This window comes from Sphaeramia orbicularis, chromosome 2 (assembly GCF_902148855.1).
Source record: "Sphaeramia orbicularis chromosome 2, fSphaOr1.1, whole genome shotgun sequence".
In the NCBI taxonomy this organism is placed as follows: Eukaryota; Metazoa; Chordata; class Actinopteri; order Kurtiformes; family Apogonidae; genus Sphaeramia; species Sphaeramia orbicularis.
In genome coordinates, this window is record NC_043958.1 from 6,748,964 (window position 1) to 6,770,932 (window position 21,969).

General features: G+C 34.6%; 1 protein-coding gene across 3 annotated transcripts; it reads right to left on the reverse strand.

Annotated features, from left to right (window-relative positions):
• Positions 1 to 243: 243 nt before the first annotated feature.
• LOC115431214 (four and a half LIM domains protein 2-like) lies at positions 244 to 17,501 on the reverse strand. 3 transcript variants are annotated; one of them, XM_030151454.1, is made up of 6 exons: positions 17,347 to 17,498; positions 11,455 to 11,633; positions 8,475 to 8,649; positions 5,936 to 6,105; positions 3,062 to 3,248; positions 244 to 1,368 (listed from the first exon to the last, which is right to left on the reverse strand). In XM_030151454.1, the coding sequence occupies exons 2-6, from the start codon at positions 11,608 to 11,610 to the stop codon at positions 1,217 to 1,219; spliced, it is 840 nt and encodes a 279-aa protein (XP_030007314.1). In that variant the 5' UTR covers positions 11,611 to 11,633; positions 17,347 to 17,498; the 3' UTR covers positions 244 to 1,216. The 3 variants fall into 3 exon arrangements, with proteins under 3 accessions (XP_030007314.1, XP_030007306.1, XP_030007322.1); XM_030151446.1 differs by having other exon boundaries at positions 11,455 to 11,635; positions 17,355 to 17,497; XM_030151462.1 differs by lacking the exon at positions 244 to 1,368 and adding an exon at positions 2,752 to 2,793 and having other exon boundaries at positions 3,040 to 3,248; positions 11,455 to 11,635; positions 17,355 to 17,501.
• Positions 17,502 to 21,969: the final 4,468 nt, after the last annotated feature.

Below are 21,969 nucleotides of genomic sequence, written 5' to 3' on the forward strand. Positions count from 1 at the left end.
GGCACATTATAGACTTGCGTTTCACATTGAGTAGAGAGAGTGCGAGGTAAAATTTAGACAGAGTAAGACCTCTTGCTAGCTATTGACCCTTACATAACCGAAGCTCCGCTCTCATAGACGATCTTTGTTGACTGAGGTCTGCGTCTTGGTGGTGCCAGAAATTGAATTAACTGTCAAACACTGAAGTCACACAGTCATTAGTTGTTGAAAATAGGAAAATCAAGGACTGTCACTTCTTTTGAATTAGTTCTTCACTCTTTATTGCTTAATTAAATACAAATGTGTTAAACTGCCTAAAACCAAACATTACACAATTGAAGATGACCACTTTTTTTGCTTTCACATTTTCTTTGCATAAACCTTTAATACCTTCAACACAGATTTGTACCACTAGAGTGTAAGTTTACATAGATTATGCATTTTGTAAATAGCAAACACTTGTTGATATTCCATAAAATTATTTTAAATGTTAAATGTTTCTATTTACTCAACTCTAATATTGCATTATAGTTGAAAATCACATTTTATCTGTGATTTCCAGAATTAGATTGCACTACACTGAACACAAAAGTTGTGTTCAGGAACGAAGAGTATTCAGAAAATACATTTCTAAAACCTCAAAAGAGATATACAATATATTTTATGCTATTAAAAGTATTTGTACTGTTATGTGTAAACATTTTTGTTAATCATCAAGCAATAGACATGAATAAACTTTAAAAACTTTGTTATTCTTAACATAGTTACATACCATTCAGCTGATTTTACAATACTAGAACAAGTATTAGTAGTATTACATTACCTCTGCTGAAAAATGTGCCATCACTATCCTCTTAAATGTCTAAAATAGTTGCAGTCCTATACATATTTAATTCCAAACTGAGTGTGTTATACTTTTTTAGTACTGTTGAAATATATGGACAAAAAACACACAAATTAACACTTATTGACTGTGTGATACTTTGCTTTCTAGTGGGGATTTTTCTCAGTCGTTACAAAAACTGCTTCAAAGTTTTCTCCCCAAAAACTGAAAACCTCTCTTTGGAAGAAAAGCTTGTGTAAAGCACAATATGATCAGCGCATGCAAAAAAATTCTATAGCAATAAGAACATTTCAGACATAACAATGCAACTAAAAGGCCATCTTAGCAGAGTTGTGCTGCTGTTTTATGCATGGCAGCTCTTTTGTATGAACTCATCCTCAGCTTTGAGATCATTCAGATGTCTTTGCCGCAGTCGGGGCAAAGGATGTCGTCTTTGCATGTCAGGAAACCTCGGCCGACCAGAGAAACTGAGCATTTTTTGCAGTTGAAGCAGTCGTTGTGCCACTGACGATGCTCAAATGAAATGTACTTGCTGCCTCCGAGGCCTGAGACAAAAGCAACAAAGATGAACCATAAGTAATCCACGCGGGGAACAGTCACATGATTTCTTTAATGCAATAACAAGGTAATTGAAGGTAAATGAAAGCGTATGATCTGGAAAAGGAGTCCATGTGAAAGGTGTTTATTATGTCCTCAAGTTTGTTTACTCATAGTTCACATCAACCCAAAAACTATGTTGTGTGCATGGTGCCATAATGCACTTTTCCCTTATTTTGAATCTAGTAAAAAAAATTACTTAAAGGTTTAATGTGGAATATTCATATGTACCTAGTTTGTATTTGGTTCTGTTTCATTTTTTGACTTTAGTTAACTATATTGACCCTTTCATGCATGACATTACCGCAGTGGAGAGTTATTTAGCCTTTAATTAAAGCTACACTATTTTGCTACATTATTTTGCTGTAACGACTCCAACTCTTGTGTTTTCTAATATTTGTTACACTCACTTTACTGTAAATGCTGCGATGATACTTGAATCCCCCCTCTATGGGACGAATAAAGTCTTATCTTGCCCCGATATATAGTTTAATGAATTCAAAACATGCAATTACAAAGAAATTCTCTAATAATCTACAGTTTAGGGAATAGTTTGTTCAGTTTAATGCTCATGTTTTTTGTCATTTTTTCTCAGTGACTGAAGAGTGACAGAATATTATCACCTATTCATGACAATTCAGTTCAATTTCAAACTAAAATTATTTGTTTTCTTAATCAGCAATATGTTCTCTTTGTTGAAAGAACTTTATGGATGTGTTTATGCTTAAAAAAAATGAATGCCATTAACTAGCATTAATAACATTAACATTAATAACATTATATGTGAAACTGTTGATGCATGGAATCCACTGCAGTAAATAGCAGTGTATTATGCTAAAGAAATAAGATATTGAAGAAATTCAATTGGATATGTTTCTCCATGTGTCAAAAATACCACTAATTACACAACAATTAACAATTAAAGTACGAAACGGTTGCTAAACTAATGACTTCCTCTGGTGATGTCATCCATGATTAACATTCACTGTATGCTGATTTCTATAGAGATGACTTGGGACTATTGCTGCCTTCACGTGCTATTGGAAAGACGGGCATTGCCACTTGTAAATTTGAAATTACCAGTGTGTTGTGTTCAAGTGCTTTTGGTGTCATAGAGAAATGAATAATAGGTGATATACATAAATATAGCGAACTTTACTTGGGTAAAACAGTTTTGGATGCGTTAATTCAGCATTTTTTTAACGTAATTTTTTGGTTTTGCAAATTGTGTATACTATAAATATGTAAAATCATCAGCTAACAGCAGCAGAACATTAATAAAAGCTTTGTTTATCATTCACAATGAATTCCTCGTTGCTTGATCAAAGGTTATTGCATCTCAGCAGCTCGGGTATCAAAATTTTGTCCCAGTTCTCCAGTGATAAATGTGACATCAGGGGGCGTGCATGTGCAATTTTTTGAGTTCGTACCTAGCATTTACCATAACTCCCATAGCACTTGAAGGAAAGATTAGTTCTTCAGTTCCTTTTTTCTAATTGTCTACGACTAAAACTATGTAAAACAGTAGCTGCTAATCATCTCCCAGTGCAACACAGACTCCATCACAAACTTCTCACAGGTACACGAGCATATGCAGACTCTTAAATTGTGTCTGCCACTGAAATGCTAGTAATCCTTTACCGCTGATGGGGGTGGTGCAGTAGGCACATTTCTTGGCAAACAGGTTGCAGAAGCAGTCGAGGCAGTAGGCAAAGTCGTCCCGGGAGGTGAACCGCTGACCGGCCAGCTGCTGCTTACACCCGATGCAAACGAAACACTCCTTATGCCAGGGTTGGTCACGGTAGTTCACTCCTCCAGTGGTGATCGGCTGAAAGAGACACAAGAATGATTTAACATATGAAGTCACAAATATATACTCTATACATGAGGCACAAACCTAATCTTATGGTGTTCTATTTTTATATTACCTCCACGAAACCCATAACTCATGCACCTTATTTTTTTATTTTTATTTTACCTTGTATATATCCTTTATTACCTTGTATATATCCTTTATTACTTTGAAAATATCCTCTATTACCTTCTACATATCCTTTATTACCTTGTATATATCTTTTATTACTTTGTAAATATCCTCTAATGCCTCTATTTGTATTGCAGTTGGCCTTTTGTATCCTCGTATTTCTTTCTAGTTTTGTATTTTGTCAATATTTTTCAGTATATATTTTCAGTATATTTTTTGTGTGATAGTTTTATGTACAGTTTTTCTTTTTGCACTTCAAATCTGCTCCTAAACAGAAACAGAGCTGCCAAAGTGATTTTCATGGTTCTTGTGACAGTGACAATAAAGACCTTCTCTAGTTTTTTTTTTTTTTGTTTTTTTTTGTTTTTTTTGTTTAGTTTAGTTTAGTTTAGTTTAGTTTAGTTTATTTCAGACACAAACATAATACAAAACACAGGGAAGAAAAAATGTATAATAATAATAATAAAACAATACAAAAATAAAAATCAAATAATAGAAACTTACTCTACCCTAAGACATTTTGTTTTCATTAGCACTCATTTGACTGTTAACAGGAACACACAAAATCTACTCAAACTGTGAAGTCTCGAACTATTGATATGACAGATAGTTTTGGTTTTCAAACATTGAGACTATATACACACTGTTCCCCATAAAGTTGGAATATAATATTTGTACCTCTTCTCATGAAATGATTGTGACTATGTGATTTATTCTTGATAGATAAAGTGTAACTAGGACTCAGTATGTATGATTACACCTGATTAAAGATGATAGTGATGTGTATAGGGATGAAGAGAGAAATGTGTCTGAAAACAGAATTATTCCAACTTTATGGGCAGCGGTGTATATATCGGTGGTTTGCAAAATTATTTTATAAGCATTTGACGGAGCAACAGGATTACAAAACTTTAGTGGAGGAATGTGCTCTCAGACAACGCCTCTGGTTACATATTGAGTGTGGATTTAGTTCAGATTAGGCAGAGCTTCCATGTAATTATGTGCAGCATCAGCGTGTTACAATAATCAGTCATTTCTTGTACATACCGCTGACTCGGTCACAGATGAGCCACCTACCAGCTTTTAGCACAATAGACACCTCAGGTTCCTGCCTGCTGACCATCTGTTTTCTTGCTTGAAACCGTTACGAACCATACATTCTGCAAGGATTTAGATATCTGCGCAAATCAGCAGCCATTTGGAGTCATGTGGTCTTAAAATATCAAGTATATATACTTCTCTTGCAACACTGATGTTACATTATTATTTTGTGCATATATCCACTGGATATACTATAAAAATTTTGATTTTTCACATAAATGAAATATGCATATTGCAAAATGTGTACATACAAGTGTACGTATTGTGCATTAAATGATATGTATGTGCTACATATATACAATATCGCAATATACAGACTGCTCCAACTCCTATGTTTAATATATAGTTTGTACATATTTTATTTGCTCTTGCTTATTTATTTTAATTTTATTCATTGGTTTATTAAACAGAGACATTGTATTTTAATTCGCATTGCTGTAAATGTGCCAAAGTTACCTTAATGACTATTTTTCATCTGCAGTCCATAGACAGATGTTAAATTGTAAGAAAAGCAAGTAAGTATATTTTATTTATAGAGTGCTTTTCACAGACAGGATACACAAAGTGCTTTTCAGTGCAAAATATAATTAAAATACAATTAGAATACAATTAAAATGCAATAAATACATTCAGTTCAATCAGTTATAGCAGCCCTGAGTCAGTTTGGATTTAAGAAATGTCTTAAGATGTTTTTTTTGTTTGTTTTTAATCTATAGAGTCCATTGTCACGCTAAAATGTAGCAGCACAAGGTTACAAACATGCATTTTTTTAAAGAATAGAAGTTTAAAATACCTAAACACAGACTATTAATGTGTCAATTTTTTAGATGCATTCTGAACTCAATATAAGATGTCAGTTCTCTGATCTGTTCCACTCATGTGCAGCTGTAACTGCAAACAAGGCCCGAGTAAACACACTTTTTCTCAGTGGAACTATGCAATCCGCTCTGGCTGCAGCTGTTGTAATACAATACAAGGCTTCACATGTACCATATATTTCAGTATTATTGCAGTATACATGTTATTTTGTGTTTTGGGCAAGTAAAAAACAATGCTTTCAACACACTGGACACATTGCAAAACAATTACCATGAACTTGGCTTCAACATCTCAGCCACAATAAACATCATACAAATTGAATGCTGTGCAGAGCTCATTTCGTAATTTTAAAGCCACCCAGGGGATGCTAATGGAAAAATCCATGGTTCAAGAGGTTTAAAAGCCTCTCACACACAGTACTGATGCTGTGGGGTGGAGGAATCGCTCATTAGAGACCAGAGAAAGAAACTAAACCAGGAAGAGAAAGCTATTGATTCACATTCTTTAAAGGCAGAGACACAAATTGGCAGCAACTGGGGACAAATGCAATTAAAGCTTTTGTAAATAGTAAATGACGTGAATAAGTGTAAATTAGTGTGTGCATCTTTTACCTTCTTGCAGTGGACACACTGCAGAGCGAACTGCTTCTCATAGCAGGGCAGGCAGTAGTTGTTGGCATCCTTCAGCACAAAGCTCCTGGTCCCGATGGGCTGTTGGCAACGGTTGCAGGTGAAGCAATTCTCATGCCAATTGTTGCCCTTATGCTCCATCTTTTTGGAGCCTGGAAGGTGGAGGAGGCAGACGAAGGGAGGGAGAAAGAAAACCGGAAAGTGGGTAAGAGAGGATGAAGGATGGAGGGATAAACAGAGATAAACGGAGATCGAAGTCGTCACTCTAACAAACATAATTTTTCAATTCATCCATCAGCAGAGCCATGTGGTGGTGTTCTGAAGAGTCTGGTTCATGTCTGACTGACTCCCACAACCTAATAAAAGCAAGTAGGTTTATGGTCTTCAGTCCGATCACACTCACATTTTCATAAACTTTGAAGTCTGAGTGGAAAAACATGACAACTAAGAGTTTTTTTCAAGCTTAAATGATACTTTTTTTTTTTTTTAATATTACTCTCCTTGAAATCTATTTCAAATGTACTGTTCATCTCATTTATCATGTGGGTCCATTTATAGTAAAACCACCCATTTAAGTGATGCTTAGATTCTTTTAAAAACTGTCTTGGGATCAGTTATTTGAGCTTTAGCTTAGTTTACCTCAGTTTAACTTAGTTAGGTGTGTCTTTAATTTACTTAGTGTCTCGGCACCAGGTTGTCTGATAAAGGAAACTATATTAAGCTGAAATGAAATTTTACATTTGTTTTTCACTATATTTATACTGCACTTGTATTCAGCTTTTAAGATTTGCAGAAGTTAGCTTTGGAGGCGTTTGTAGCCATTCATTAGGTCTATTTCTAAGCTAACTGTACGTGGGATGAATTTGTGAAATACAAAAAAAAAAAAAAATGCACTGAAGATAATAATTTTACTTCAGGTTCCACATACAGTGCAATTTAATCTTAAATGGGTCGGATCCGTAAAATACTATAATAATAATCCATAAATACTCTCAACTCCAAATTTTTATCTTTGTAAATGTAAACATTTTCATGGCCTTTTACTGTATTTACACTTAAACAAACTATTATTTCACAAAAATGCAAATAACCTGAACAAATATGAACATTTTAAAATGTCTGAAGTGTAAGTTTACCAATGTTCTGCCTGTTATTAAATGTTTTGTGTATTTGTTGATCTACTGTGATCTGTAAGTTGTAATTTGCATGTGTAAATGATAACCTGAGACATAATATTGTTAAAATTACACTTAGTTTTCTCAAGAAATTTCAGTTTGTTCATGTTATTCACATTGTTTTAAAGGATAATTGGTGGTTGTAAACATTTTCATTGCATAACTTTACTTTTTTTCGCTCTAAAACATAGAGGAAAGTTTGGAGTTGACCTTATTTCTATATTATTATGTTATTTTACTGGTCTGGCCCACTTCAGATCAAATTTGGCTGAATGTGGCCCCTGAACTAAAATGAGTTTGACAGCCCTGCTGTAGAGAATAAAAGAGGAAGTAATGAAGAACTTGGGGTGGAACATATTGAATGTAAAGGCTGCTATAGGTTATAAACACTGTTTTCTATCTTAGACAATGACTGACTTTGCTCTGAGTTCAACACAGACTCCAACACAAATTTCACCACCTACACAAACATGTACAGATCATACACATTCAACCTTTAAAACTACATTTATATTTCCATTTCTCATTTATGTCTATTTATCTTTTAAACTAATGTTTAGCCATATTTAACACTTCTTTAGACCACTTAGGGATTTAAGGTTTAGCTTACTTCTACTTAACTCTAGGGCAGTGATTCCCAGACTTTCTCTAGAGACACGTATTATCTACATTTATACTGGAATATTCAGTCTTTCACATGTTGTTATATCTCTTACATGGTCTTTGACATCATTTGTTTTTATGTTGTTGCATCTTTTAATTTTGTTTAGGGTCTTTTGTTAAGTTCATGAGCATTTGTGTAATACTGTGTTGTTGTGCAATATTGTTTTCAAACCTATGATAAACAGATTTTCTGATGCATTTTTAGAGTTTTGGTACACGTTCTTCTGTGTAAACACTTGTGCTTGTGTGAAGTCTGTGTTGAAGTCTGTCGATGAAAAGTATTTATTTTTACTAATTCTGGCATATTTACATGGGTGTATTTTTTATAAAGCAATGTTCATGAATACGCATGGTCCCTATTAAATAAACCAATAAAATAGAAAAATAAATAAAGAGTATTGTGCAGGGAACGTGTCATTAGTTGATGTACTGGTGAACTGACAGAACCAGAAGAAACCAAGAGTAAACGTGATGATTTCTTTCTGTAAAAATCAGCGTGTATTTCACATAACACAGACTTCAACACAAACTTCAATTATGTGCAAATCCTGTCTAATCTTTAATTATCTGTGGGTAAACTGAAGTGCAATTTATGGTTTTTCAGTGTGTTGAATTAGCAAGTGACATGTGTATATATGTATGTATGTATGTATGTATTTCCCTGCACTGTTATGCTTCCCCACCTGGCATGATGGTCTTGAGGCATGCATGGCATTTGGCAGAGTACTCATTGCAGTAGCATTCAGTGCACATTAGCATTTCATCCTTGGTGGCAAAGGGCCGATCCACCAGAGACCTCTGACACTTGATACAGAGGAAGCATTCGCTGTGCCAGTGGCGATCCTTGTAAGACAGATCCTGCAGATCCAGTGAAAGAACAGTAAACATAAGCACAATTCCAATCAAAACATAATCACAAACTAACATGAAAAGGCAGAAACTGAATCAGAAATGGAAACATGGATCAGGATTACTGTGGAGAACCTTTGTCAGTCTCTACCAAATGGAGATACATAAAAAAACCAGTTGAAACTTAATAATGTTTATATTCAATGTGCCCAGAAGTATCATGTATGGATTGTGTTCAGTCTGTTTTTTTTGTTGCTTTATTTTTGCATGTTTACTCTTGACTAAAGATGAAAAAGAACCATCCAGACTGTTACCAGCAACAAGTCAAGGTGCCAGGGTCTACTACGGTTGTTGTGATGTCTTTCATCTATTGTTAAAGCTGGAGATTTAGATTGAGATGTCTTGAAACAAAAAATAATACAATGAAGATCCTACAAGGTTACAAAAAGATAAGACTAGGAAAAAATTACACCTAAAACATGTCATCACTCAGCGTCTTCAATCCCTCAACATCTTTAATTGTTTAAGTGTGCAAAGAAAAGTGTTCATTATGAAAAAAATAATTTTGGAACATCAACTAATGTTCTGTTGGACTTTTTTCAATGTAAGATAGGCCAATGAAAATATATTACCAACTGTTTTAATTTTAATTTAACCCTCAAAGACTCATAACTGTTTTTGACACAACTTCCAAAAGATTCTTTGTCTTTCCTGTGTGATTTATCACCATTTATAATAATATTATCCTCTGGATTTTGCATTTTTCGGTAGAAATCAGGTATTTTCCTCTTCTTAATTTAAGAATCATGTAGATGTTCATTTAAGCTCAGAGTAAAGTCAAAGGTTATTATATCAAAACAGAGAAATCTGAAAAAAAGTAAATTTTTCAGTAAATTGTATCATTAACTTAACATACAACAAGTGTCTCCATCCATTGTCATTGATCAAACTCAGTGGGTTTTACTGATGAATCAATGTTGTAGAAGATGACGGTGTTTCCACTGTAACTCGATGTGCCTTTTACACTAAATTTAGAGATGCATTTTTGCTGCTGTACAACTTTTTGGATCATATTTTCTTATATCCGCCTTAAATTACTCGTACACAAATGAACATAAACTTATTTTACATTAATTCAAAAAGAGCAAATTATCAGTTAAATATTAAATGCAAAAATACATATACATATGGGAAGAGAAGGAGAATTTTAGTCCGTTGTTCAGAAAATTGGCTTTGAAGTGACTTTTTCAGCAGATATATCAATAACTTAATGTAAAAACAACTGTCTCCATCCACTGTCATTGATCCAACGCCATGGGTTTTACTGGTGAATCAATGTTGTAGAAGATGACAGTGTTTCCACGGTAACTATGGAGCCTCTGAACGTCCAAATGGATCATATCTGATGACCGTGAAAAGATGATAAACTGGATTTTACACCAATTATTTACACGTATTGATAAAATGACTAGCGACCAAAACCATCTACTGCTATAAGATATTTAACAACTGTTGAAACACTAATTCCACCATTTATTATAATTTTATCCTCTGCATTTAGCATTTTTCAGTGTAAATCAGGTTTTTTCCAATATTTAATTCACTGATCATGTAGATATTCATGAAATCTCAGCATAAATTCCAAGGTTATTATATCAAAAACCTAGAAAACTGAAGAAAAAGCTACTTTTTTTTTTTTTTTTGACAAACTCTATCATTAACTGAACATAAAAACATGTGTCCATCCACTGTCATTGATCCAACTCCATAGGTTTTACTGGTGAAGTAATGTTGTTGAAGATGATGGTGTTTCCATGGTAACTACAGAGCCTCTGAGCGTCCAAATGGGTCATATCTGATGACCATAAAAAGACGAAAAACTGTATTTTACAACACTTATTTACATCGCAGGTGTCAAACATGCAGCCCGGGGGCCAAATCTGGCCCGCCAAAGGATCCAGTCTGGCTCGTAGGATGAATTTGTGAAAAACAAAACTTACACTGAAGAAATTAACAATCGAAGATGTTAAAATCATTTTAATTCAGATTCCACATACAGACCAATTAGATATCATGTGGGTCAGACCAGTAAAATATGATCATATTGAACCTATAAATAATGAAAACAGCAAATTTTATCTTTGTTTTAGTGTAAAAAAGTAAAATTACATAAAATGTTTATATTAAAAAGCTATTATTTTACAAAAAATGTGAAAAACTTGAAATGTCCTAAGATAAATAAAAGCAATTCTACCAATATTCTGCCTGTTTTTAAATGTTTCATGCATTTGTAATTGTAATGTAAGTTGTAATGCACATGTGTAAATGATAAACTGATAATCTGAGGCATAATATTGTTAAAATTGCACTTATTTTTTTAAAGATCATTCCAGTTGTTCATGTTTTTCAGATTTTTGTAGATGTTAACATTATCATAATTTAATTTTGTTTTTTTTCACTGTTATTATTTTACTGGTCCGGCCCATTTGAGATCATATTGGGCTGAATGTGGCCCCTGAACTAAAATGAGTTTGACACCCCTGATTTACATGTATTGATAATATTAGTGGTTCAAAAATGATTCAACATTTGAGATCAGTAGATGCTTTTGGTTGGCGGTGGACGTTTGGGTCTGTATGGGTCAACTTTTTTCTGATTTAGGGATGTAATTAATAATTGATTTAGTAACAATTCCTCTAAATTGCTGTACATTGTTATTCTTTCAGTTGAACAGAACTGAATTGAAAACCAATATGTCTTGTCTGCTGAATGGGGACATATGGAATTGGAAAATGTCCCCAGTCAAAATGATACCTTGCTGGTGCAGCCAATGATCTTCTGGCAGACTTCACAGTTGTTGGAGAACAGTTCTTCATAGCATTTGATGCAGTGCTGCTTGTCCTCTCTTAGGATGTACTTCTGCCCATACAGGGACTCTTTGCAGTGTGTGCAGTCGTAGCGTTCGCCCATTTTCACTCCAATCTCCTCACTGAGCCTTTTGTGGAAGAAAAACTGGTGGTGGTTAACATTCCTTCTGAGTCTTCAAACATGGAACTCAATTTAGATCTTCTTAAACAAGTACTATGACACCATTTCAGGATCACATGGTTTGATGAATTAGCAGTGCTTCCATACCCATGTCAAAGGTACAACCATAACTATAACTCTTCCTGGAATCTTAAATTGAATGCCACATACAACAAATTAGGCAAAGGAATGCTGCAAACAGCCCACAAATGGGCACACACTGTAAACTTAAATGCCTTCTCCTTCATTAATGGGCATGATGTGACTTTTAAATCTGGTTTGCTTCCCCTAAAAGAGTTCAAATCTATGTCTATGGGTCTCTAAATGGGGTCACATTCCTTTAAAATCCCCAACAAAATTAAGAGTATGACCCATTTGGGAAAGCAAATTAGTTTAGACTGAAAGAACAAGATCAAGGAGAGGATGTGGAAAGTGGTTAAACTTAAACGAAAAAAAGAGGAAAATAAAAGCAGTGCAGGATGTTAAAAATGGTAACAGAAAAGAGAGACGAATAACAAGACGTTTTCTAATTTCATCCTCATTTGCAAACTTATTTTAGAGTTTTAACCCTTTAACCTCTGAAACATTATTTCAGGGCTGCTGTGAGTTTATGTCTGTTTCAGTGTCATAAAAGCTGTTATGAGTATGTGTTTGTGTTCTTTTTCTTCAGTGGTTTTGTTTTACTGTGTGTTTAAGGGTCAAAACAGGGTGGAATAACAGAAAAAAACAAACAGACGAATTGAAGTTTTACAGGTTTTTGCTAAATAAGGCACTCAGAATGTACATCAATAAGAGATTTAGGATGTTGAACATGAACTGTGAACTGGAACACACTGAACAACAAGGATGTGAATTTTGGCCTGGTAGTTTTTGTTTTTTCTAAATTAGTCCAGCTGCTTTTTGGCACCAGGTTGAACTCCAAAAAGCAGTTACATGGTCAAAACTCGGTAAAAATACAGTTAAAAAAAAAAAAAAAAAAAAAAAACTGCAAGCAACAGTAAACACAAAAAACAACAAGGAAATTTGTGTAAAAAAAAAAAAAAAAAAAAAAAAAAAAGCCCAAACTGTCTATTTTTATAGCAAGTCGGTCTTACTCACTGCTCTGCGTTTGCCCCCCATTATACAAGTGGTGGGGGGTGCACTGAGCATGCTGAGATGTCTATAAAAAGCAAAAGGTCTATTCTATCATCACGTTTTGAAATTTTTCCTACTGAGCAAACAGTTGATTTTTTTTTTTTTTTTAAATTCTGTTTACTGAGTTTTTTCACATAGTAACAAAAATGTGTTCATGTACCTTCATTGTGCTCAATGCAACAAAAATGAGAACACGCAGTAAAACAAAAAGCACACAAACAACAGTAAACACTGAACATCAAAAACCAAACTGAGGACATCATATATTGCCAATCCTAAGTTGTTTACACATTTGCGTTATTAAAATAATTAATGAAACGTTGCCATGTTAAGTGGAATGCATTTAATGTCCCTTTTAATGAAAATTTAATTTTTTCCAATTCTAAGTGTTTCATTACTTCTCTCATTAAGGCTGAATGGGTGGGGGGAGTTTTTTGTTTCCAATTTAATAGGATTAATCTTCGCACTGGCAACACCACAAAACATATCATATTGTTTTGGTTGTTGGAAAGTTCTACAGCAGCTGGCTTCACACCAAACAAAGCAAAAACTGAATCTGGTTTAAGTTGTTTTTTTAAGATTTCGGATGAAGTCTGAAATATCTTGGTCCAGTATATTTTGACTCAAGGACAGTTCCAAAACATATGTGACAAACAGTTGAATTTTTATGAATATTTAAAATAAATTGTACATTTAGAACGCTCACCACAGACACGTCAGGAGTTAAAGGGTTAAAGCTATTGGACAGGAAACAACATCACCAAGCAATGTTTTTTTTTTTATTTATCAAGCATTTAACTCAAAAAATTTATCTCAGGCATGCACACTTACTTAGTGCCTTAATCAGCCCAATCTGAGTTCTCTAAATATTAGATCTGGAATGCCTAAACATCAACCAAATAAAATTTTCGTCAAACAAAGTCATGCTCTTCATATTTTAGCTCACATTTGATAGTATGAGTCCACATTACAAATCAAGAGCATGATCCACCAATAAAAAAGGAGCCTGCAGCTGTCAGGTAGATAATGAACAGCCATGATTTAATAGTGTCCAAAAGTAGTCACGCTTTGGTAATAATAGTCGGAAAACTTAATAAAGATCATTTGTGAATAGTTGAATAAGGTCTATTAGCTAAAACATAAAGGCTGCTTTTGACTGAAAAGACCAAAACAGACAGAGTTACAGAATTATTACCTTTATCTATCCAAATTAATAGGTAGAAGTCAGTTTTTAGGGTTGGCGTTAGGGTTAGGAACAATCCTTGGTAACCAGTGCAATTCAAGTATACATCTTTACTTTTACATGAACCCTCCGTCTAAACAGTTCCACCTTTTTTCCCCCTTACCCAACATTTCCCTCCTTTGCTTTAAACATGTCTTTGGCTATTCATTTCAGCCACCGCTGTTCTTTTAATACGTCTCCATTCAAACCATATGATGTTTATGGAAGACGACCCAATAGCAAAGAAATATTTTTGGACTACATCCACCTAGAGTTTTCATGTATGCACTTTACTTGAGTATTTATACATTTACCACCTACATGTCCAGACAATTACATACAGTTTTACGCCTCATCTTTCCAAATCAGGGTTTATTCAGTTTTAGTTTATTTGACAGGTATTGAACATCATTTCTCTTTTGCATTATTGCACAACTTCCCAACTCCAATCTATACGGATGGGACTGTAACAAATAAAATCAGTTGTAAGAACATGAAACAAACGTAAAGTTAGATTGGAGGTGTCAAAATGTGGAAATTTCTGCATGTGTGTGTTCATGTACAGTCGCAGAAAAAATTATTAGACCATCAAAAGTCATCAAAAACAATGGTTACGCAATCAAGTACTAACTCCTGTGTGTATCGTGACTAAAACAGACAGAAGAGAAAACATGGAATGTCTAAAAGCACTGTTTTGTCAGTACAATGCCATAGATATTGATGGAAGAACTGAAGAGATTTTGGTCATTATCAAGAAAACATGGAAAATGGATAGATATCAGCTCTGAAATTAAACTCTTTCGAGCTATTTTTGTTGTTATCATTATATTTGTCCAAACAAATTTACCTTTAGTTTTACCAAGCATTAAAATGAACAAGAAATTGAAAAAAAAACAAGGGTGGTCTAATAATTTTTTCCACGACTGCATCCGTAATAAGAGTCTGTACATTGGTTTCTTTCTTTGTTGGAGTGAAAATGCTTCCAAATTCATCAATGTGTCTTTTCTGCTTCTCTACACCATCAAAAGTGTAGCTTCATAAGATGGGCCAGGTATTATGGGATGGCTGTGGTACAGACTATGGCAGCCGGTCATAGTGTCATTTGCCAAAACACTGTGACAAGAGGATTTACTTCTAACTGAGACTCTTTGACATGTAGCTTCCGCTTAGTAATGGCGATTATTGCGGTTAACACAGGGCTTATCCTCACATAGGTCAAGCTTCTCAAATGTAGCATGAAAGTAAATAACACGACATGGAGAACTGAAGTGTAAACTAGATAGAAAGGAACACAAAACAACTTGTGCGTCTTAAATAAGGCTGTAAATCAGAATTGCTTCAGTCAAATCCGATTTAGCTGCTCAGTACGAAGCTGACAATCCATTCTTTTTTTTACTTATTTTTTTGTGAATGTGACTTGGACCACATTAAATCTCACAGTCATGGGAACACATTTTTAACCCATAAAGACCCAGTGTTACTTATGTGTCAGTTCCAAAATATTTTATTCTCTATATTTAACTTTTCTTAGGTGATTTATCACAATTTATTGTGGCATAATCCTGTGTATTTTGTGTTTTTTCAGTGAACATCAGGTATTTTCCTGTATTTAATTTACTGATCATGTAAATGTTTATTAAAGCTCAGGTTAAAATTGATGGTTCTCATAACAGAAACAGAGAAAACTGAAGAAAAAATGATTTTTTTCAGCAAAATATATCATTAATTGGACATGAAAACAAGTGTGTCCATCCACCGTCATTGATCCAACTCCATGGGTTTTACTGGTGAATCAATGTTGTAGAAGATGACGGTGTTTCTATGTTCACTACGGAGCCTCTGAATGTCCTAATGGGTCATATCTGATGACCATGAAAAGATGACAAACTGCATTTTACACCTTTGTTTTTTTTAACATGTATTGATAGGATTAGTGTTTCAGAAGTTATTAAACATTTTAGATCACTAGATGGTTTTGGTCGTCAGTTGGCTGTTTGGGTCTTTATGGGTTAAGCGTTCCAAAATAAGTTAATAAATAATAGAGCTGCATATAATTCTGACAATTTTACCAAAGTTGTATCCCCGACCAATTACCTAGCATTAACAATTAAATAAGGTAAGATATTGTCAGATCTGATATGGATGCTGATGACTCCCCTCATCACTAATCAATGGACTAGAAGCACTCAGAGAGCGCAGACCTCTGCCAAGGCAGATAAGCCCCCCCACCACCACCACCACTAAAATTTAATAATTTTTTCCTTGTGCCAGTATCAACATTTCCTGAAATTTTCATCCAAATCCGTCCATAACTTTTGAGTTACCTTGCACACAGACAGACAGACAGACAAACCAACACCAGCAAAAACATAACCTCCTTGGCAGAGGTAATAAAGTCATTCAAAGTTCAGTTTGTCTCACAAGAATGAAAAGTGGTCCCGTTGCTTATTTTATATGGTTTGTTGGCTGTGAAATTGGCTAATAGTCTGCTACATCGCAATAGTTTTTGGCTATGTTGACTACGTAGGCAATGATGGAGACGTACTTCTATTCCCTGTGGTGTTTTTACAAAATTACACTAACACAAACTCTACTTCAAATTTCATATTAGCAGCTGAACATCGAAAAAATCTTACACATTGTACCTTTAATTTGCATTATATCCTGCAAATTGTTATTTGAAGATAGAATGGTTGAACAGTGTTGATCTTACATTGATTTGATGTGAGGTTCAGGTACCTAATACTTTCATACCTGTATTTTTTCCACTTTTACTTGAGCAAATAGTTTTTCTACAAGTATTTGCACTTTTACTGGAGTAAATCTTGCCACATCTGGTGTAAAATCAGTTTTCACACTCTCTAATCTCTCAAATGCTGCTGTGAAATAAAAGCAAAGAACGTCCAAACAGTAATAATATTGAACCGAATAAGAATTCAAGCAGCACAGATGAAATATTTACTAGACATTTTAATCCGGACAAAAGCATGAGTCAGTAAGGATAAGTGGCTTTTTATCCACTTTACCCTCATGTTCAGGCAGCTTGTATAATCCTATAAACTGCCACAGAAAGTGGATTATTTTAGCTAATGATGTGGAATTTAGAGATACAATGGTTTTTAAGATGCAAACCTTTGACAAGCTGATATAAGAGGCCGAAAAGTAAACATTGATTTTGCACATGTTGACAGATATAACAGGTTTAGAGAATAAAAGCATTAATGACCCCTGAAATGAGAAAAACAGCAGCACTGACAGGAAACACAATCAGGATTGGATTAAAAAAGCAAGAAGAAAGATGAGGCAGTGTTAAAAGTTGAGGTATCTGTACCTGTCTGACAAGGAGGCTCTTCTCAGACCGAGTCCAGAGGAGTCTGTGGACAGCGGTGGTCCATCTGCTTTATAAAATTAGGACAAAGTGTGACCCACGCCGGGACAGGAAGGTGGAGGCAGTGGTGTGACCAGAGTGGGCAGGTCAGGTTATATTCAGACTGCTATATATTCAGAACAAAATCCTGAGCAACATCATCTTGGGAGATGTTCAATATTTATGGTGAGAAATTTCCATCTTTTCATGTACAAAAAACTATCAAACTGAACCCAAGTCACTCCGATTAGATTAGACAGATTAAATTAGATCGTAATAGAACTGGACATATTTTCTAAGTACTTTGGTTTGTTTATTCGTATGAGAATAATATTTGATTTAAAAGCCAAAGCCCTGTGCTGAAGCCCTTGTTATAGTAACTCCTTTTCATCTCCTTTCAATAAAACTAAAAGGTATGACTTCATTCCGAAAATTATTAAACCCAAAACATGTGAGCAGCCTGAGCTATGTAGTCCAGATGTGTGGAGTCAGACTGGTAAAGCCTCTGGAAACTTAGAATAGAATAGACTTTATTTGCTATTTCCACAGGTACATCACAATATAGGTACACTGGAATTCTTGTGCGATTCCCTGAGTCACAGAATCCAAAAAAAAAAAGAAGACATGAACAAAAACATAAACAAAACATAAACACAGCTAAAACATATAAAAACACTTATTGCACAGACAAACACAGATGCACACTTGAAAAATAGAGCACTGTATCAGAAAAAAATAAATAAATAAAAGTACTGGAAGGTAAGAACAAGCTAAAACATTCAGTTAAAATACTGGGAGGTAGAGCAGGTGTGAAATAGTCAAAAGTGCACTATAAATATATTCAATCTGCAGTTTAGATGATCATGTTTTGACTGACTTAGGGCTATGTCGAGATCCAAGGAACTTAAATGTCAATATTCTGGACTGTAGATAGTATTTATAACTTTTTTTTGACTTGTTGGTCACATTTCTATATTTCCGGTTGTGTATCTGTTGCTTGTGCTGACTGAATGCTCTTTTTACTCTAGTGTGTTTTGTTTTGCTCCACTTTCGCTGCTGTGAATTTGGAATTTTCCCTTGTGGGACTAATAAAGGAATATATATCTTCCTTCTTATCTTATCTTATCTTATCTTATCTTATCTTATCTTATCTTATCTTATCTTATCTTATCTTATCTTATCTTATCTTATCTTCAAAATCTGGAACTTTCACACGCTTTTTAATGTTTTCTACATCTTACAGCCTATATAAGAACCTATATTACCTATGAAGATGGCTGTCATGTCTTGAAGTCTCCAGAGCTTTCTGGTTGTTTTATCAGTTTGATGTTCAGGATTATTATTATTATTATTTTTTTAAATTAAAGGGGTCAGTAATCATGGCTCAAAAATAAAGGTTCGGGTTCGGGTTAGTATGCATACTGCGATTCTACGTCTTACGTAAATATGAATGTAGCCTATAGTGTTTAATTACTTATTACTATTGTTACTATTGTTATTTTTGGACTCTCTCTCTTTCTCTCTTTCTCTCTCTCTCTCTCTCTCTCTCTCTCTCTATCTATCTATCTATCTATCTATCTATCTATCTATCTATCTATCTATCTATCTATCTATCTATCTATCTATCTATCTATCTATCTATCTATCTATCTATCTATCTATCTATCTATCTATCTATCTATCTATCTATCTATCTATCTATCTATCTATCTCTAGCTTTATTATCACTGTAGGGATAATAAATGTAGTGATAATTTTAAAATAAATGTAATAAATACAGGCATCTTACTGATCCTAAACAGACACTGCACATAGCACACACACATTATTGGTAAAACGGTAAATGGACTACTCTTATATAGTGCTTTTCCACACCTTCATGGTGCACAAAGTGCTTTACAAAGCCTCACATTCCCTTTCATGCACACACTCATTCACCACTGGGCAGTTGCTGCCGTGCAAAGCGCTGCCAGGCCCTACTGGGAGCAGTTTAGGTTTCAGGGTCTTGCCCGAGGACACTGCAACATGTGGACAGTCAGAGCCAGGATTCAAACCACCAACCCTTCAGTCATTGGACGACCTGCTCTACCAACAGAAATTCAAAACACGTTTGCACAAGTGCATCATCATGTACACAACAGAGACACAATGGTTACACTGAGTAATCAAATTACTTACTTTGCAGTTTTCCATCACACATCTGAAATAACAACTAAACTAAAAAATTATAATAAATTTAACTCTAGGCATAGAAAATAAATAAAGTAAGTGTGATATCCAAAAGAGTAGACTGCAGTGGCAAAACATTCCAGAGTATTGTTTATATTGTATAAACATGCAAAGAATATGCGCAAATGTTACACATATTTACAGATGCAGAATTGAGATGATAGGCTATATATTTAAATCTTCAAAATTGCAAATGTGCAGGTTAAATTATTGAGAAGCATTAAAACAGATGAATAGTCAATCAATTCTAGCGCCCTCTTGTGGTAAACTGCAGCATATTTAGTGAATGGTTGTCTAATTATGTTGTGGAAAGCAATGATAGACAGAAGGACTGATGGACAAACAAGCACAAAACAGACTCTGATACCAACTTAGCATGAAGGCACCCATGTTTTCCATATTAACCCTTTAAGTTGTAAAGAAGTAGTTAAAGTGTGAAAATTCAGACAAGTGAGTGTTCAATAAGACGGTTGCTATCAGTATTTTACAAATATATGTGATATTTTGGGATAAATTTTGGTGTACTGGTGTATCTGACCCACTCTATATATTGTTGGAATTTTAATCTTCAGCAGTGCATGATATTGTAGAAAATCCTGATGTCCTGTGAGAAGCATTTTTCTCTAAAACATTTTGTGATGATGCATTTTCCAGTGAATTCAGTAAGGGATGTAATGAGTTTACTTCACTTAAGAAGGACATTTTTCAGCTCATCCCACAAAGGAACACTTCATCCTTCAGTTTGTCACAGACATTCAAAAGAAAACATCATATTTGGAGATGTGGTGCATGGTTTTCACTGGACAGAGATGAAAAACTGTACTCTGAAAAGGAACTAAAGCTCTTTAGTCGAATAGAAATGTAAAGCTGCAAAACATTGATTTACATTATGGATGAGGCTAAAAAGTAACAGATGTTCAGAGATGCCTTATGTACTTCATTTGTAAAGTTAGGTTGAATAACAGCCCACAAAAGCAACATTATTCTTCACCTGCACCACATCTCAAGGAAAATATTGTGGTTTTAACTCAACTTAAGGACCTGAAAAACCTAATTTACTGAAGGAAAACTATACCCATGCCAGAACAGTTGTTCATATTTGGTCTCTGCCAAATGTCCAATGAGATGTACATGGGTTGATTTGTTTAATGAGATAGATTAGAACTGGGGGATCCACAGAACAACAGTAGTTATAGTATCCCAGCCAAAACAGTGGTTGAATGTAACTAAGTTGTCAAGGCTTTCCATTTGAATTTCTGCAGCAACAAAGACCCAATCCCAATTCACCCCTTGGTCCTCCCCTTTACCCCTCCCCCTTGGCCCTTGCACTTGGCACTACCTATTGAAATGGATGTGCAGGGGTTTAGGGGTTTTTAAACATTCGCCTATGAAATGAAACAATCCTTCGAGACCTGGTATGTCATCAGCAGTCATCGATGCTGCTATAGACAGATCAAGGTTATTATCGTTAACAAAAACCAACGAAATGACGAAAACTAGAATTGTAAAAACATTTTTGTTAGCTGAAATAAATAAAAACTATAATTAAAAGAAAAAAAATGATAACTAACTAAAACATATAAAAAATTTGGATAAAATCCCCTTCGTTTCGTCTTTGTCAATGTCGGATTGATATGAAATCGATTTATTTCCCTCAAGCAATTTTAGCTGCTGGCACCATGTGATATTTAACGGTCCGTCACTTCTCATCACTTGTCATTTAGAGTCAGCTTTTCGTTCCCACTCTACCTGGAAACATGGAGACTAAAGTTGGGAGAAAGCAGCAGAGTCCTGTCTGGGATTTGCTTGAATTTGATGGCGAAGAAGATAAAAGATATAAAAAAAACTAAAACTAAGCATTAAAAAATTAATGAAAATTTATAAAAACTAGCAAACCTGCTCTAAAAACTAATTAAAACTAACTGAATTGGAGAAAAAAAGAAGTCAAAACTAAATAAAACTAAACTATTATGAAAAATCCAAAACCATTATAACCTTGAGACAGATGTGACAACTTTGTTTCTGAAAGAATTCACCATTCCGTCACCAGTTATAACCGTCTCTGTTATATGGGTTTTGGGCATCTTTTTGCGGTTATCAACCACAAATGCAGTCTATAATACATAAAAACAGCCTTTAATGGTCGATCAAAGGATTAAGTTGTTTACAAAGAAAACATTTGTGTGTTTCTTTCGTCACACTGCTGCACTTTTTGCTGTGGTTACCTCCATCTTGCCGAACAGAATTAAGGGAGATTTCTCATATCCCTTGGTTTATACTGTGGGCCAAACAGCCCTCTCCCTTACCCCTTCCCCTCCGACCCATTAAGAATCAGGACACCCCTACCCCT